An 18,375-nucleotide genomic window follows, 5' to 3' on the forward strand; every position below is an offset into this window, starting at 1 on the left:
CGAAAGGACAAGCCAAAGGACAATTTCCCAGACGCCTAGTGGTTTGTTCAGATTCAACTTTGCAAACCTAAAGGGTGCTGCCATGTTTTCATTTCTCCTGGCAACCCCTCTAAACACGGCATACTTGTTCAGTCTTTTTCTAATTGCCACATCATCAACTTTAACATGCTAACTGAGACCTGTAGAGTTTGCACAGTTTGACCTCGGGTTGACTTTGCTGAAATGTCCTTTCCTGGTTATGAGCATATGTTAAAATCCAGACCAGCAAACTATCAGAACTTCTTCTTTTACAGAGCTGGTCAAACTTGCTGAAGATCAGTTAATATGCTGTATTTGATTAGCAGTACCTGGCTGTTACTGCTTCCATAGGAATTAAAAGGGTAAGTAAGCAGGAACTAAGTTCTTTTTGTTTTGTGTTTTTTTAAGAACAGGCTTACATTAAATCCTGTAAAATCTGCCTTTCTGACCAATGACCAGCTTCTGCAACACATACTACAAGGATTTCATTTTCTACCATGCTTACTTTTTTGCTGGACGCTCATCAATTATTGACCAACTATACCTAACCTAATACCTAGAGTAACTAAGATAATCCCCACAAATATATTCTTGCTTGCATTTAAAAATGTGATGTGTACAATTGCCAATACTCATTTACAATTACAAGAATTAATCACTGTCCATTTTTTCCCCAAGGCTTGCTGTAAAGCTTCTGAAGGTTTTATAGCAAACTGTGACTAATGGATCTTCCTAAATGTACAGTTAATGTCTGATCTCATATGGAATGGCCTGAGGATGGGAAAAAGCAAAGTAATCAATTTTCCAAGGAGGAGGGGAAAAAAAAATTCAGCCCAGTTTAATTTGCTAAGTGCCACCTGATACATTGACTTTCATGTACATATTTAATGTGCTGTCCTTCGAATCACTGGATAACATACAGCTTAATTTGCTTTGCATTAACTTAATAAAATCACATTAAATATCATATGCATTGTGAAGTACAATGTTTGACATGTAGTTAATAATAACAATAATAATAATGAAAACATTCATCCAGTAATCTGATACCAAACATTAAAAGTGCACTGAATAATCCTCAACAGCTGTGCATGTGAAGACTCTGAAATCAAAACTGATTTCAAGACATTTCCTCTTGTCAGTACTCTTGAAATCAATTGATGTTAGAGACCAAACCCAGAGAAAACAGAAGCACACCGAGACCACAAAGCGAGTTTCCTGCCAAAATGTGGGTTTTCTAAATTAAACAAATTAATGACCAAGGATACCACTTGTAAGCTAAATTTATGATATCTAGCAGAGATATTTCAAGTTGTAAATCAAGGCTTGAATTTAGTCCATGAAAAAACAAACGGGGATAATAAATGCTTGAGCAAATGATTAGCAGACTTTTAAGCGCTTACACACAAGGTATACAGGCAAAGACATTTTAATCATGAGCACAGTTTGACAGTACCAATGGATGTCTATTTCTAGACTACCATAAGAGCTCTGAGACAAGTTAATCAATTGTCTCTACACTAGTCTGACCACTGATGAGGAAAAAGCCTAATCTACTATCTTGAGGATGTCAATCCCCCCCCAAAAAAGTGTCCTTTTAATTCTATTAATTGAAAATTCATTTAAATGTACCACCAGTGGTATAATAATGGTGGTATAAAATATACTACCTGTCTTCTAGCTACATACATGACAAATAAAGCTTTCAAGGCAGTCAAGAAATAGACGTTGCTTTAAGTGAAAGCACTTAAAGTTTCAACCATTTAACTGCCAGTAAGTACGTCTGTCATGCACGCTGACAACATGATGGATGAACAAACTGATGGACCTACCCATTTTTCATGGTCAGCGCTCTAATAACACACAAATACAAATAAAAAGAATGTGTTATCGGGATGTATGGCAGTCAATTACACAAAGTTGAGAGCAAAAATTGGGAGAATTATAGTGGTGTGAGGAGGTACAGCGATTTATTAGCCTTGCTACCAGAGAGTTTGTATTCTAGCCAACATCATGTTGTCTTGCCAAACAAGGCCAGCCAACAATGCTGCACTGTTGAGCACAAAACAAATCTGCTACCCAGGCTAATAACAATGCAGTGCTGATTTTCCAGTGAGGGGAACCAAGTGGTTTACAAACTAACACACTTAGGGAAGCATCTGTGTCAGAGGCCTATGCTGTGCAGAGCAACTAAGCACTTGGGCTATTTTGCATTAGTATTGTAAGCTTTTGTACTCAGCTTGTCTTACAAATAACTGTGATGCCCTGTAGTGGTCGGGTTCCTGTAATTGCCACAGTTGTACTGCACAATGATTCATGCTACCATCGCTTTGTCATCTCTATTCCTACAGTACCAGTGGTCTATCCAAAGTTTTAACTCATAATAATAACTGAATGCGTCACCTGAGGAATGCTTTCTAACTAAGAACAGACCATGTGTACTGAGTAGGAACAGTGACTAAAAAAATACAAACAATTACACAAGCACAACATTTTTTTGTATGTGGGTGTTTGTCCAAATTTAAATACTAGAGCACTGTTTTCTCTTTGTTTTTCCCAGAAGAAATTTAGAGTAAACAAGGGTGTATCAAGCGCTACCCATCGCCTGACCTCGCTTTATTAAATCTATAATGTGTGCTAGAAGTGCTGGGTGATGAGAATAAATGAAACATGAAATGGCTCTCTTAGAGCACAGCAGCATGAGTGAATATGGACATCTGACTGGTTTACAAACCACATCCAGCCCGCTGGAGGGCTTCCGTGCGATCGATGACACCCCCATGGCACTACAGAGAATCTGTCATATCCAATATTACTTACCTGCTCTAATAAACATGTCATGTAAGCTGGTGCAGTGATGGGAGGGAGAGGCTCACACTGTCGTGTAAATCAAGAGAGGATGTGGTGGATGCAGCAGTGCACTCACAGATAATTTCCCCCCTTTCTTTCACCCTCAGTGACCTTTATTTATCTCTTATCAGGAATGTATTACAGAGAATGAAGGGAGACAGGTTCTGCTTAGAATTCAATTACAGTTCTCAGTGTTAAAATAGTTCAGAGCATTGCTAGGTCTGGTCTGGTCTAAATGCTACTGGGATTTGATTGAAGCTACTTATTGATTTTTACCACTGTAACTTTAAAAAGTTAAAAATCTGCTCAAGTTTCAAATATAGACACAGTTACTCAGGAGTTGTCATTAACAAATAAACCTTTTTCAGTTTGGACTGACATTTCAGGCAGCTGTGTTTGATGTCATGGTTAAAGCAAGCTTATTTCCCCCCATTCATACCACTCTGTTCTAAATTATGTTCTCAAAGTTTTACACTTTAAACCTTTCCCATAAGGAACTAAAAGCTGACCAGCTGAAAGAAAAAAAAGCTTCAATCAAAGCAAGCAAAAAAAAAAAATACAAACATACACATTTTAATTCGAACCCCTCAGACACAACCAGACAACAAAAAAGATGTAATGACCCAAATGGGACAGTTACTTGTGTCATGTTCCTTTGTGTGCTGATGTTAATTATCACAGCTACTGTGACTATAATGACTAATGACTATAGCTAAATACTAACTGCATAAAGCATACGCAGCCATAAAACAAATATCCCGGTAGCTTTCACAAACATGGAGTTCTGTTAGTTTAGTTGGTCAGATCAGGTTCTGTTATGCCTATTAATGTCTGTCATTGACCAGCTGGATTTTCATTTGATGTTCAAAATCAGCCTTTAAATAGGTGTAAAGGTTGGAATTAGCCTTGACTGGGAGGCCTGCAAAAAATTCCAGTGTTTGAAGTGAGAAGCCCCTTGAAGTAGATTTCATGTATTTATATTTCCAGTACTTTGACTGCTCTGACTGTGAGGGCCAGCTTTTAAAGTTGATTAACTATAAATAACAATAAGGTAAATTGTGTTAGCTTGAAAAGGGAATGAAGAATATTGTTAATTTACACTGATATTATGCCTTATTAAATACCAAGACGTTTACTGTTAAGAAAAGAAAAAAAAGCTCAAGCTCATCTTACAACAGACTATTAATGATAGATTACAGACTGATTAATTTAGGTTTGTGTGCATGAATGTGTTTGTCTTGCAAGCATTTGAGTGTGTTTGTATGCATTAGATAGAGAACAAGGGGGCATCAGTGGGGAGGAGGAATGTACTCACCCCTTCGCTGCTCTGCCCAGTGTTAGCCAGCATCTCCTGCAGGGCTCGCACTGACAGTGACTGCTCCAGCACAAAGTTACAGACACAAAGGTCCGGAGGAACATACTGCATGACAGAGTAAAAGAAAAATAAAAAATTAGCGTGCAGGGAATGAGGAAAGGACAAAAGCTCAGGAGGAACAAAATCAAAGTTGGAGAATGTAGGTATTTTGAGCAAAATCAGACTCTTCTCAGTACAAAAATAAAATAAATAAATAAAAATGTGAACAAAGTTTACCCTCCTAGAATTTCCTTTCATGTCATCTGCAGGGCCTCTGCACCCAGCTTCCCTAATCTGGAGTACTTTTTTTCCAGAGATGAAAATAGGTTGATATAAAAAGAACTTGAGACTCAAAAGTTCAGAGACACAACCTTTGAAGAAACCTCGTACTGACTGTGAAACTTATTCTATAAATGTATTTAATAATTCGGATGATGTGCACCATCCAAACAAACCGCTGGCCTACATAAATGTCACAGTGTGACGTAGCTTTAATCCAAAACCAGCAACTAAATATGAGGATAAATATGATACATATGATACTGGTTAAATAGCATAGGGGCATTGAAATTACATTTGTGTATTCGATTTTAGATACAAATTTTTAACATGCGGTGTTAATATGTATGTTAACCTTACTTTGAGCTGAAATATACTGATTTATTTAAGCACATGTGATCGACATTGCAGAATTGTTTACAGAAACAAATGGTTACTGAATTAGTTGCAAGCCCTTATCTTAGACCAAATCAAGTGAAATATATAAACTCCTGGCACTCATAAATAATTCTAATAACTCACATCTTCTTTGCCATCCTGGGATTATGAGGAACTGTGCAGCCTGGAGCTACAATGACCAGTTATTAGTCTGGCTAGACCTTATTCCTCAAGGCTCAGGGTTGTTTGACTCTGTTGTAATAGGCATCAGATTTGGCTTTTAGAGTGAAGAGCACATTTGCTATGCTTCAGTTAATTTAGTAATAACTGCCTTCTATAAATTATTCAGTGATGAAAGTTTTTCAACAACAGGGCGTTATGTGGTCCTGGGATGATTGTGAAAAAAATACAAAGTTTATTCAAAAATTTCATAGCGATGGTCTTCGAGAACAAAATAAGACATTTAAAGATATATAATATGTACTCCAAATTACTTGTAGCTCAAAGGCAGTACTAAAGCTGGCCCATTCATTAGCATCTGTTTGTGAAAGTAAAAAAATATATATATACTTTGTGATTTGCTAGATGGCACTGTTGATTAACATTACACTGGCCACAAGACATGTTAAACAGTAAGTACAAAAACAAAATAGCTCTAAGTCAGTGTCTCCCAGATTTATTTCCATTTCATAACAGTCACCTTCACCTAACATGACTATCATATATCATGTCCATTTCTTTCCAGCAAAGAAGATTACAAGCAGTGATTTAAGGTACTGGGTGATTGCCCTTAGTGAGTAACACAACCGTCTGACCCTCGACCGCTGCAGTGAGGTGAGAAATGTGAGCAGAGGGGAGGGCTGCTGGGTGATAATGAGGATGGGGCTGCCGTGCAACTTAACACAAACATGCACAAGAACCTCTAAAGCCACAGGGTGTCTTGTGTATGCAACCGTCTCATTGCGTCCCAAAACCAACAACCTGCACACAATTGCTGTCCACTCAGATATTTATGGTTCTCTTTACCTTCATGCACATTAGGATAAGATGTCCACATTTGCTATGTTGTGAAAAAACATTTTATTAAAGGCTAGAAACCCCAAAGAACATAAAACTGAGAAAGGCTCACTTTAAAATTGAGTTTTGTCTTGACACGATGCAGCTACACCTGTGGTGTCATGCGACCTTCTACAGTGCTAACTCGCAACCTGCTGCAAACCTTGCACCTCTTATGAATTATTCACCACCAATTTTCCAATTATCATACTTCTTCCAGGCTTGGGAAGACACTCTGATCACGCCGACTGGTCTGGGCAGAGCAGACACTGTGTCTCACTGTGGTCACATTCACCTTTAGAAAGTTTCATGTCTTTCGTGCCCTCCAGAGCGAGCTTCGCTCAATAAAAATGGGTAAAATAATCCTTTAGGAACAGGATTTTCCATAAGAATACCATTTCTTATGAAAACTATTCAGAAGAGATCCAACTACAATAGTGATTCTATTGTCAAGTCACTTCATTTTATTTGATAAATCTGGTCATATTTCAAAATGTAGCTTACTAATAGTCATGGTCTTTGTAAGTCTGACTATAGTATCTCATACAACAACAACCTTAAGAACCAGATTTTGTTTCTTTGTTTATAAGAATGGTGGCTAAAAAAAATAAAATAACACAAGCTTTCAATGTATCTGAAGTATTGCTTATAATATCACATATTAATGCAAACATTATATTTAAAACATTGTCTCAAAAGCCGTTGTTTCACTTTGGCCTTTTCTCTGGCACTGGTAAGCAGCCAGGCTTCGTTAGAGTCTTGGAAATGGAGGTGTCAACACCTGAGATAAGCTAGCAGACTTCGTGCAAAATCACAGCTATCGGCCTTAATTCTCGACCACATTTCACACTCAAGGAGGCCAGAAGCATTGTCACTGATCCCAAGGTGAAAGGTGCTCATGACAGTCTGTCTAGAGCTCTGCAGGTGCTGCCCTCCAGCTCAACAGTTTCAGGTGAGTGAGCAAAAATATACCCACAGGTCCAGAAAATTTATTCAAAGTCATAATGCTCAGTGGCCCAATTAAAACCTCCAATATGCACATCTCATAAAAAACACCGCAGAGCCAGGTTTGTGTGGCCATCGGATACAACTAATGGCCACTTCATTAGTTAAAGCTGTTCAACTGCTTGTTAACACAATGACATAACAACTTATTAAGCATTTAGCCAGGCGGACAGGGTCAAGGTGATCTACTAAAGTTCCAAGTGAGTATCAGAATGTAGAGGAAACTTGATTTAAGTTATTTTGAATGTATGTGGAATAGTTTTTGGCATTTCAGAATTTGGATTTTCCCATACAACGACTCCTAGGATTTTCAGAGAATGGTCAGAAAACCAGAAAATGTCCAGTGAGTAACAGTTCTCGGCTTAATTGCTCGATGATAATGTAAGACAAGAAAACTGAGATGCCAACAGAGCGCTATTGGTGTTGAACAACTGCCTGTATGATTAATCCCATTAGATGAGTTTTCTTAAACAATAAAAGAGAGAATATGTGTAATTGTGTCAGAATATTCTTATCTGAAGCAATTTCAAGAAAGCAAGCTGCTCAGATGAATATATTTGAAGACTACTGAACATTAGATATGAGGTTTTCCAAAACCTTAATATGCCGCTAAATCAAGAAAACAGCTTCTTACAGCCTCTTAAAACTTCTGGCTGTTCACTAATAACAAATTTTACTTGAATCTAGAAGCTAAACTAATCTGAAAAAATATTTAGCTTTTTTATGTTTTGATCATTCAGCTGTAATACTTGTCCCATGTTAAGTCAGAAAGTGCGAAGCAGTAATTATTCGTATAAAACTAAACTATACAAATTTATTGAAATAGTCTGTTAAATTAATGATAAAGAATACACCTTTCAAAGAATGGATGAAAACCTCTGTTGTTTGAAAAATAAGGGGAAAAAAAAATTATGCAGACAATAACAGCACAACCCCCTGGCAACGATCTACTGCTAAGGTAGAAAATGTACTTCCCAAGTAGTTGGCAAGTGGTTGCCAGAGGTTGCCTGCTGTTACAAAGTTAAATTGGTCACAGCACGATGCTAGTGAAACCGGACTACCGCTTGGCAAGTAGTTAGCAAGTGTTTGAAGACAAGCCAGTGTTTTCCATGTAAACTATAGATGATCATGCAGTTCACTAGCAATTAAAGCAATCAGAAAGAGGTTTTTGGGAGGGCGACAACTTTCACATATCGATAACCAGGAACCTCCAGCCACCGCATTGAAACTGGCTAGGGAATACACATTTTTCCAGGGGGTTGCTGCTTGGTTTCCAGCCCTGCGTGATGGCTCAGTCAAAATGAGACCTCAACTGCCTCGTTTCAGTGGAAAGAAAAATCCAGTAACTACACTGAAATTTTTTTTTCCTGTTGGAGACCAGTTTGAAGTAGGCGAACACTTTCAATCACAAGGCAATTGCACAGGTCAACTACTGGGAGGCAACTCTGAATATAAGTAGCTATGAATTTTAGTTTAATATGCAATCAACATATGTAAACAACATCAGATTTGCTATGCTCTTCAGTAGCACAGTAAACAAAGCTTTTGGGCATCCTCACCTTAGCTTCAGATGTTGATTCCAGGTAACATAGACGGTTTCCAAGTCCCTCGACGGCCAGGCAGAACTTACGATGCTCCTTCTGGATGGTGGCCACACTCTGGAGCACCACCTCATCGTCCTGCCAGAAGAAAAGGAGGGTTAAAGCCAAGAATGTACTTAAATTAATCCACCCAAAATAAAAACCAGATATCTTGCAGACAGTTAGGCAGGGGCAGGAGGTAGTATTTTGAACAGCATACCTACATATTTTATAACAAACAATAGCCAAAAGAATCAAGAGGGTTCTAGATGGATTTAGAAGCATATTCCAGCATAATCAAGCACAGCCAAAACTGTGGATTGTAGATAAATGTACAATGATCTTGAGACTCGTGAATAAAAAGAAAAAGAATTGTTTTTTTTTATATAAGAATACAATCTTTGTCTTTAATTTTCCTGATAGGTGTTCCACATGAGTTTTAAAAGAGAGTCTAACATCTAGCCTCTACAGGCTGGATACTTTCAGGGGTCCTTATAAATGGCAAGCACTTAGTTTTCCCAGAGTTTAAAACAAGTTCATGTGTGATAAAAGATTTCTGAAAAGCTTCAAAAGGAGATTGTATATTTTCAATGGCCAGATCAACAGCCAGTGGCGAATAAAACAGTGTCATCTGCATAGAAATATACATTACAGTTTTGGGTGGCAGAGATAATATTGTTTTTGTAGAGGGTGAATAAGAAAGGTCCCAGAATGGGTCCCTGTGGAACACCTGTATAAAGAGTAAATGGACTTGACCTGAAATCCTTGGAAGAAATTTGCTGAATTCTATCATAAAGTTATTCATTGGCAATAATAAGTAATGAGTTTTTTTCTTTGTTTTTGGCTTGGCAAGACAGTTTTGAGATTGGGGGTATTGGGGGTAATTATTCAAATCACTATTACCACATTTATGGAGTAGGAGCACCTGTGCAGGATTCAACACTTCTGGATTTTTGCCTGTACCAAGTCTTAAGTGGCTCCACAGTGCAGTGTCTTAAACATTTGCTTAACAAATGAAATATCCCTGGTCCATCTTAGGAGGAGAAACGGGTCCCTTGGGGAAGGTCAAAAAGTAGCTTGTAGCGGCTGTTAAATTAAGAATATGATTTATAGGCATTAAGGTAAAGAAAGATGGTCTTAGATTTCTTTGGGTTTAAGGTGGCCAGTTTACTGCAGACCTCCCTATGGCTTATCAAAGTAAAAGAAAAAAAAATTCTAATATTATAGCTACACTTGTTATCTAACGCAACCTCTATAGCGTTAGATAACAAGTGTATATAAAATAGTCCAGCTAAAATTAATTGCAATTTAAAAGTCTTGCAAATATCTGAATTCTTAGTGAATTTCAAAAACAGAACTTTATCACTTCCTTGAAAAAGTTTCTCAAAGATGAAGTTTTAAAGTATTTCCAGAGGAATCTGGAGAACTGACCAACACTATCAACCAACACTGGAACAAAACAGGAATTTTAGAAAGATTTTCACAACAATATTCACGTAAGTTAAAGAGACGTGTAAAAGTCTGTTTCAGTAGCTCTGATTGCTGATGTTAGAACACACCATGTAGCCGTGGGATGTTCATCCAACAAACTTGGGATCTTGTTAATTATGTTGCTGACTGTTGCTCCTGCAAAACAGTAGGTTCTTACTGACTTTGAATGGATATTCCTTGTTATTAAGTCTGGTAGTACCAGCCCGATGTCCAGTATCCAGTGTCCAGTTGTTTTGGGGGTTTGGGAGCTTGCCGATGACTACTACATTAGAGCATCCCTTTTGTTCAATTCAACAGCAGAAAAGGAGATAAACTACATTAATCAAGTACTGAGGGCAACCAGTTTGAAGTGATATCATTTCTAAACCATTTACACAGATTCTGGTATCGCTGTGAAATAAAGACAGACCTCAACTCAATCAGTACAACAAATGAACATCTGTATCTGTTAGAGTGGAGAGCGGGCAGGCTCTATTTGGCAAGGCATGCACAGATATTGATTTGTTTGCGTATGCAAGTGTATAGTATGTGTGGTGTGTGCATGTCTCCTGCCAGCTCACATCCCACACTAATCTGAGCTGATGGTTGCCATGGTTCTGGCTCCCACCTCCTTCACAGCAGTATTAATTCAATAGATTTAGATACAGGCTGTACAGCAGCCACAGACTCAGGAGGCAAGATAACAGACCCTAACAATATTTCAAATAATGGCACATTGGAGCCTAAATCATATGGAATTTGGTGTGACTGCAAAATAAAAGCCCTAGCATGGAAAATCATTTAAGTGGGGTTTTTATTTGCCGAATAATCTTGATGCATAAAGCATTCAATTTCAGCTCATACAAATCCTACAATGTAGGAGAAAATTGTCTCCAGTCGGTAATTTCACACTGCTTTATGAATAAAAATGAATTGGAAACAACTGAAAGCATGCGTCTTTCAGGAGCTATTTTCTCTAATGACAAATCTGTCAATTGTTTTAAGCAGACGTAAAATGTTAAAACAAGGTTGTAAAGGTTCAAAGTCAAGCTGTGTTTCATATTAGTCTTACTCTTTCTGGCATCTACATGTAACGTGAGGGTTCACTAGATGGTTTGGAATCTCTTTACATACATATAGGAGGTATTCATATATCAAAGATGGACCCAATGGAGTAATAGGTCTGGATTTGCATGAATCAATAGTCTGTCTGCATACTAAATACATGGCCAGAGCCAGTTTACTTACCTTTTTAAAAAAAAAAAAAAAAAAAACATACATAAATAAAATGAACAGGAGAACGGTTCACCTGGCTGTTTCTTAAAAGTTTTCCAGTTCAATTAAACCGGTTGTTGCATACCAGGAGTCTTTACTTCCAAATTTCCACCATGAAAAAAGTGTGTCAAATGCTAGAACAGGCTCTTCAGGTAGTCTACAGCAATCAGCAGCAAATACAGTATATAAGGCAATAACAATTCCAATAAGCTTGAACATAAATATCTGGTCCTTAAACCTCAACGCAGTCTGAACTCCCTTAGACAATATTTTTTGTAATTTATTTAAGTAGTCTTTTTATTTGTTCCCTGTCATGAGAACGTGATCCCACACTGCTTCAATAATGCTGAAGTCTGTGCTCTGAGGAGGCCAATCCATGACTGAGACTCTTCCGCTGTGTATTTGTTTATCCACATAAGCTGTTATTGCATAGGAAATATGGGATCTTTGTCATGCTTAAAAAAACAAAACTGTTCCCACTAATGTGCTTTTCTTATGGTGGATTACAACCTGGAATTTATTTTCTGTAGTCATACTTCAATTAATATTGAGAGAATTTCCAGCACCATTGGCTGAAATGTAACCAAATAGCTTCTTTGAAGATTTTTTTGAAGATTCAAGGAAAAAAATTGTATTTTTGTGATAAAGTGCCTAAGGACACGATTTAAAATTGGTTCTTTGCCAAGTTGTCTGTTATGTGTAAACAACACTGGTCCATCCCTTGAGTTAGGTGCATTTTTGTGCATGAATGATTCATAGGTTAGGGTTAAACAGCTTAAGAAAAACAAAAGAACAACAACAAAATAACTCCTCTAAAAATGGTCAGCTACAAAAAAAAAAACAAAAAACAAAAAAAAAAAAACAAAAACCACCCAAAATCCCCCCTCCCCCCCCCCCACCCCCAAAAAAAAAACAACAACTTTTTAACCCTTTCACTTATAGTGGTCACTACAGTGGATAGCTATTCAAAGGCTGTTTTCTTGTATTTGTGTCAGTGTTGATGGTATACTTGGAGATACCAAATTCATAGGTCAAAACATATGTTGTCCACCTAAATGGATGTAAAAGAAACTCTCTGAAAAGTACATGTTAAAAAATGAAGTTCAAAAATAGTTTTGTCATGCCTAAAGATGAATAAAAAAAAAACTTAAGAAAAAAAATCCTGCTTGAGGTTGTCATAATTCATGCATGAAAGGGTTAAAGACCTTCAAAAAGCTCAAGACTAGTTTGAAGAATGAAAATATACAATAAACTATCTCCTTGGAAGCAAAACATAAAGAAATGAGGGGTTGTTCAAGACTGTTGCACAGTGCAATATATATTGATGAGGGCAAACATCGCTCTTCTGGCTGCTGGTCCTGTGAAAGACTGACCAGTGACTTTAATCCTACTGAAGGCTTTGATCCACATGAGCAGCAACTGGATTAGTTGACCTTAAGTGGCAGCAAGTACATTTCACCAACTTTAAGTTTAAACACAAGAAAAGCAAATTTCTAATGCCTCACCACTACTGAAATACAGCTAAAACAATGTCAGAAATTAACCTATGACTCTCTCTCCCACCGATGTAGGAGCGGTGCTGAGCAGGATCAATGTCCACAAGGCTGCAGGCCCTGATGGCATCCCCGGGCGTGTTCTCAGAGCGTGTTCTGGGGAGCTTGCAGGAGTGCTCACAGACATATTCAATCTGTCCTTGGCCCACGCTGTGGTACCGGCCTGCTTCAAATCCACCTCCATCGTCCCGATACCCAAAAACTCCAACCCATCTTGCCTCAATGATTACCGCCCAGTAGCACTCACCCCCATCATCACTAAGTGCTTAGAGCGACTGGTCCTAGCACACTTCAAATCCTGTCTCCCCCCCACCCTGGACCCCCACCAATTCGGAATTGGTGGGGAGCACAGAGGATGCAGTCTCCATCGCAATGCACTCTGTCCTCTCACACCTGGACAACAACAACACCTACGCCAGAATGCTGTTTATAGACTTCAGTTCAGCATTCAATACAATCCACCCCTCACAACTCATCAGGAAACTGACAGACCTGGGTATCAGTTCCCTCATCTGCAAATGGTTACTGGACTTCCTGACCAACCGCCCCCAACATGTCCGGCTGGATAACCGCTGCTCATCTACCATCACAATGAACACCGGTGTACCACAAGGCTGTGTGATGAGCCCTTTCCTCTACTCCCTCTTCACCCACGACTGCAGACCTGCTGATGGTTCCAACACCATCATTAAGTTTGCAGATGACACCACGGTGATTGGCCTCATCAGTGACAACGATGAGGCCGCCTACAGGGAGGAGGTGGATCGTCTGGCTGAGTGGTGCGACAGAAACAACCTGCTGCTTAACACCGAGAAGACCAAGGAGCTCATCGTGGACTACAGGAGGAATGCTGACCCACATCCACCCATCCACATTAAGGGGACGGCTGTGGAGCGTGTGAGCTGCTTCAAGTTCCTGGGAGTCCACATCTCTGAGGATCTCACCTGGACGACCAACTGCTCCAAGCTGGTCAAGAAGGCTCACCAGCGCCTCTTCTTCTTGAGGACTCTGAGGAAGAACCACCTGTCCTCAGACATCCTGGTGAACTTCTATCGCTGCACCATCGAGAGCATCCTGACCAACTGTATAACAGTCTGGTATGGGAACTGCTCTGCCTCGGACCGGAAGGCGTTGCAGAGGGTCGTGAAAACTGCCCAGCGCATCGCCATAAAAGACATCTACAGGAAGCGGTGTCTGAAAAGGGCTGGGAAAATCATCAAAGACCCCAGTCACCCATCACATGGACTCTTCACCCTCCTGCCCTCTGGGAGGCGCCACAGGAGCCTCCGGACTAAGACCACCAGGTACCGGAACAGCTTCTTCCCCACAGCTGTCAGACTCCTGAACTCTGCCTCCTGACATCTGACCCACGTTAAACTCATGGACTGAACATACACACACCCACAATGGACAACTGTACCCTCAAACACAATAATAACATGGACTGAACCACCACTCACAACCACTAGCACTTTATATAGCCTCTGTAGAAACTATCTACACCCTCACTTATCTTAACTGCACTACTGTATAGCTCTGTGTAAATAATCATTCTGTACATTCGATAATTTTTAATCCTACAACTGTTTACAACTTGCATAGTTCCCATTTCTGTATAGCTGTATATCCCAGATTCTGTAAAGTTATTTATTTTATATTCTGTATAGTTTTTCATATTTATATCCTGTTCATATCCTGTACATAGCTTGTACTCACTACAGCCTGTACATACTTATAGTTATAGAATATTCACAACATACTTCATACCGTGTACATTATAACATACCATAATAGACCCATTTCTGTAATATACTCACATATCTATATTATTGCTAATATATATTGTAATATATCTATATCACTAAAGCACTTCTGGATGGATGCAAACTGCATTTCGTTGCCCTGTACCTGTGCATGTGCAATGACAATAAAGTTGAATTCTATTCTATTCTAATGGATAAAGAAACTAACAATTGGATTTTTAAGAAGCATTTAAAAAAAAAAAACAAAGTTGTGGTTTTAAAAATATATTTTGGTCGTTCTATATGATCCAAGTGAAACAATCCAGTGAAATGTCATGGTGAAATAAGTAGGTGGTAAAACTGGCACAGTACCGCATATGGGCATCATTTTAAAAACCCACAATCCAAGTGTGGGCTTCAGGGAGGTGATTACTGATAGCAGAAAGCATCAGTATTGCCTCAGAATCAATGCTGCAGCTTTCTTTCTAGTAGTGTGATGGAGGAAACACAGTTTGCTCTTACAGGCTACAGATGGAGAAACTCAATACGGCCACAGGATGACCCAAGACTTGTCACCTCTTTAAAATCAAGTAAATACGGCTCTTTCTTTTCAGCTGTTTGGAATTCTGGTGGCCTTGTGAAAGTAATGGGGCCTGGCACCATTACCAGCATACTATATTTACCCTAGGGTGACTTGACTATGACCAAATCACAGATGGCTTTTTAGTGAAATTTTCTGTTTGTTAGTAGGAAAAAGTTGCAATACAAGTTGAAACTCCTTCACTGAAGACTGGACAACTATTACGGATTTGTGCATATTTGAAATCAATAAAATCAGACAACCACAGTGTCTTCCAGAGCCAGCTTCACTTTGATAGTGTTGCTTTAGAACCAGAAGTGGTCAGAGTTGCACTGAGATCAGGAATCTGCATAAACTGGATGACAAACTGTCATCTGAGCAGTGTGAAGCAACAGGAGGAAGAGCAGAATGGACGATGGTTCTAAATAAAAACAACCACAGGGGACACTGTAAGGAGTGAATTTCTCCCATAAAAATCCCATCTCTATGATCAGTTTCCCAAAAGTAATGAAATGGCCATGTGTGGCCACAGCCAAGACACTTTAAGACACTTTCTGTCTGTCTCTGCACTCTTGACTTGATTCCAAGCCAGAGAATCTGGTGAATCTAAGGCAAAGTGATCCCTGTAGAAACAGCGTGACCATCTGCTAGACAGCTAAAGACCAGCATCATTACTATGTATAGGGCCCTGTCCTGTAGCAGGAGGAGGTAAATGAGGGTTGGGTGGCTGATTCCTCAGCTTTCAAGTGTAGAGCGGGAACTTGACCCTGCCCACACCGAAACCAACCCCACCCGTCCTCTGAATCCTGTGAGTTTGACACATCTCCAATCTAAAGAATACAAAATCGTTTCTTACACTGGTTAGAGATTTCCTTGTATGACCACTGGAACTGTGTTGACTCTCTATCAGACTTGCAGCATTTCCTACACTCTTTTTCTTCTTCTACTTCAATAACTGAACAGCCAGCCTGGCTCAACAGACAGCAACAGGTGGGCGTGTGTGCGCTGCCTGATGCATCCACCAACTGACACCCGAGAACTCCCCATGCTCCAGCATACCAAATAAACTCCCACAACTCGCCCGGCGCTGCCACCAATGTGAACTTGAGAAAAGGTGAATCTGTTCAATCCCTCAGTGTTTCTATTTTGATATGCAGGCTTTGCACACGTTCAGTGGAGATCAACACAGACAGGCTTTGGTGGTTAGAAATGTAAGGAAATCAAGGAAATCCCAGCACATTCGTCTCCTTGTTCACACTGCCTCAGTGGGTAGTCTGTCAAAATTGCCCTGTCTGCTCGGGAGTCATGTTTCTCATAAATGTCAGGCAGGGTGCTAAGTACAGATTGAGCTACGAGTTTTCAGTGAAGCTTAGCTAACAACATGGAGAGCAAAGCAGAAACAGTGTAGATGTGTGAGAACTACAACCTGATAAGCTTGATATACATTGATGTTGATGCCCATCTGATATGGATCTGATATCTAAGTTTCTGATATGGAAAAACAAGATTTTTTCATAAACAACTGCTTTTCAGATCTAAAAATTTCATTCATTCATGACTGATCAGTCAACTCCAAGAACTTCACTATAAGTGAGGATATTTTTCACAATCTCACAACCTTATGTTAATTTTTTTATAACCTTGAAGTGCCTTGGGTAAAAAGAAAATGATAAGAGAAAAGCCTGACAGACTGTAGTAGCAGTGAGAAATAGTACTTGAAGAAGACAGGAGTACTGAAAACCTGATAAATTAGTAATCTGACATTTTACTGTAGCTTTATGAGCATTTTTCAAAAGCCAAGATGCCCCTGAAGGTAGAAATAATCTTCTGCACTGAATGAGAGCTAATGACCCAAGTCAAAGACTCAGTGTTTCTGGTTAATGGGCGAGGTACGTCAGATTAGGCCACAGCCTGTTTTCTGCTCTGCCTCAATTTTTGTTTGAGACAAACTGAACTTTAGCAGAACAGTCAGCTGCAATGTTATATCTGTAGCTTCTCAGTCTTTAGTTGGTCTATCTTAAGGAATAAATGATGAATTGAAGCCCAATTCATTCTTGACTGTCTTGATACTTAAGGTAAAAAAAAAATCTTTAAAATTATATAAATGCTCAAATTACAGTACGCCCAACTCAAACAAAGCAAAAACAAACAAACAAAAAAACAAAACAAAAAAAAAAACATGATGGTATAACACCATTCACACCTGAAAAGCTATTTGGCTTTAAGATTCATGAAATCGCTCCATCCTTGAATCTCACACAAGTATAAAACCTGGAATCCAGTTATTGATTTGATCTTACATTTATTTAATCTTTATTCTTGTCATGCAAAACATACTCATTACAATTAAGGTGTTTTGTTAAAAAACAAAACAAAAGACAAATAAATGACAGCATTGTACAAGAAGGAGAAAGATGTCCTTTCATTCCAGATGTTTAATCTTCCACAGAAGTCCACAGCACTCCCTCCTGGAATAACAATTCATCATCTATACAAGTCTGTGTGTGAGCAGCAGTAGCTGTTACACTCCGTCAGTCAATGTTTTGAGTCATTAACAACAAAAGCTAGCCTCCCTTCTCCCTTTACTTATAAATCTCTTAACAAAACACACATTCAGCCTCAGAGCACAAACAAAAATCATTCAGCATAAAAAAAGTACAGAATAATTTATAGTCGCTGAGCAGTAAATTATTAGCTATGTAAATTATTAACATTTCATATTGACAGAAAGCATAATGTGTTTTTCCTAAATATAAGGGAGAAACATTGACCTTTGCAGTCATGCTTCCTGTGTAGTCACTTACTGCTCCAGCCCTCCTGTCAATTCTCAGTCATCTTGTTGTTTGACAGGCAAGTCTTGCTGTAACTCGTCTAATTTCACTTCTCTTGACAATGTGTAGCGGGGCCCTGAACTCAGTCGGTTTTGATTTAACTCTAAGTTTCACCTTTTTCTCCTCTACCATCTACTGGTCTATAAAAAAAAAAAAAAAAAACCCTGGAATTCTCACACTCGACAAATGTGTTGTTTTTCATTTATATTTAACCTTTGTTGCAGGTAGCAGCTATTTTTAAGAAAAGCTGGTCAAGATGGGGTTTCAGTTTTACAGCCCGACACAACATTAGGAAAGAGTTATACTGCACAATAACGAGTCCCAAAGTACAGAAACAAAAATCAGCAAAAACAACCAATCAGCATTCAACTTATTCAAGATAGTTTCCAATTCAATTATACCAG

At 38.9% G+C, this 18,375-nt stretch overlaps 1 protein-coding gene across 6 annotated transcripts in view; it reads right to left on the reverse strand.

The window, feature by feature from the left end:
• Positions 1–18,375, reverse strand: part of ryr3 (ryanodine receptor 3) — a 113,850-nt gene that overhangs the window by 86,616 nt on the left and 8,859 nt on the right. For 3 of the 6 annotated variants that reach the window (XM_026143501.1, XM_026143500.1, XM_026143505.1), the window contains exons 2-4: positions 8,500–8,619; positions 4,184–4,288; positions 1,851–1,871 (exon numbers count right to left, since the gene is read on the reverse strand). In XM_026143501.1, coding sequence (XP_025999286.1) covers positions 1,851–1,871; positions 4,184–4,288; positions 8,500–8,619 — 246 coding nt within the window. The remainder of the gene's footprint in view (positions 1–1,850; positions 1,872–4,183; positions 4,289–8,499; positions 8,620–18,375) is intronic. The other 3 variants (XM_026143502.1, XM_026143504.1, XM_026143503.1) reach the window with 1 other exon arrangement.

This window comes from Astatotilapia calliptera, chromosome 15 (assembly GCF_900246225.1).
Source record: "Astatotilapia calliptera chromosome 15, fAstCal1.2, whole genome shotgun sequence".
NCBI classification, from domain to species: domain Eukaryota; kingdom Metazoa; phylum Chordata; class Actinopteri; order Cichliformes; family Cichlidae; genus Astatotilapia; species Astatotilapia calliptera.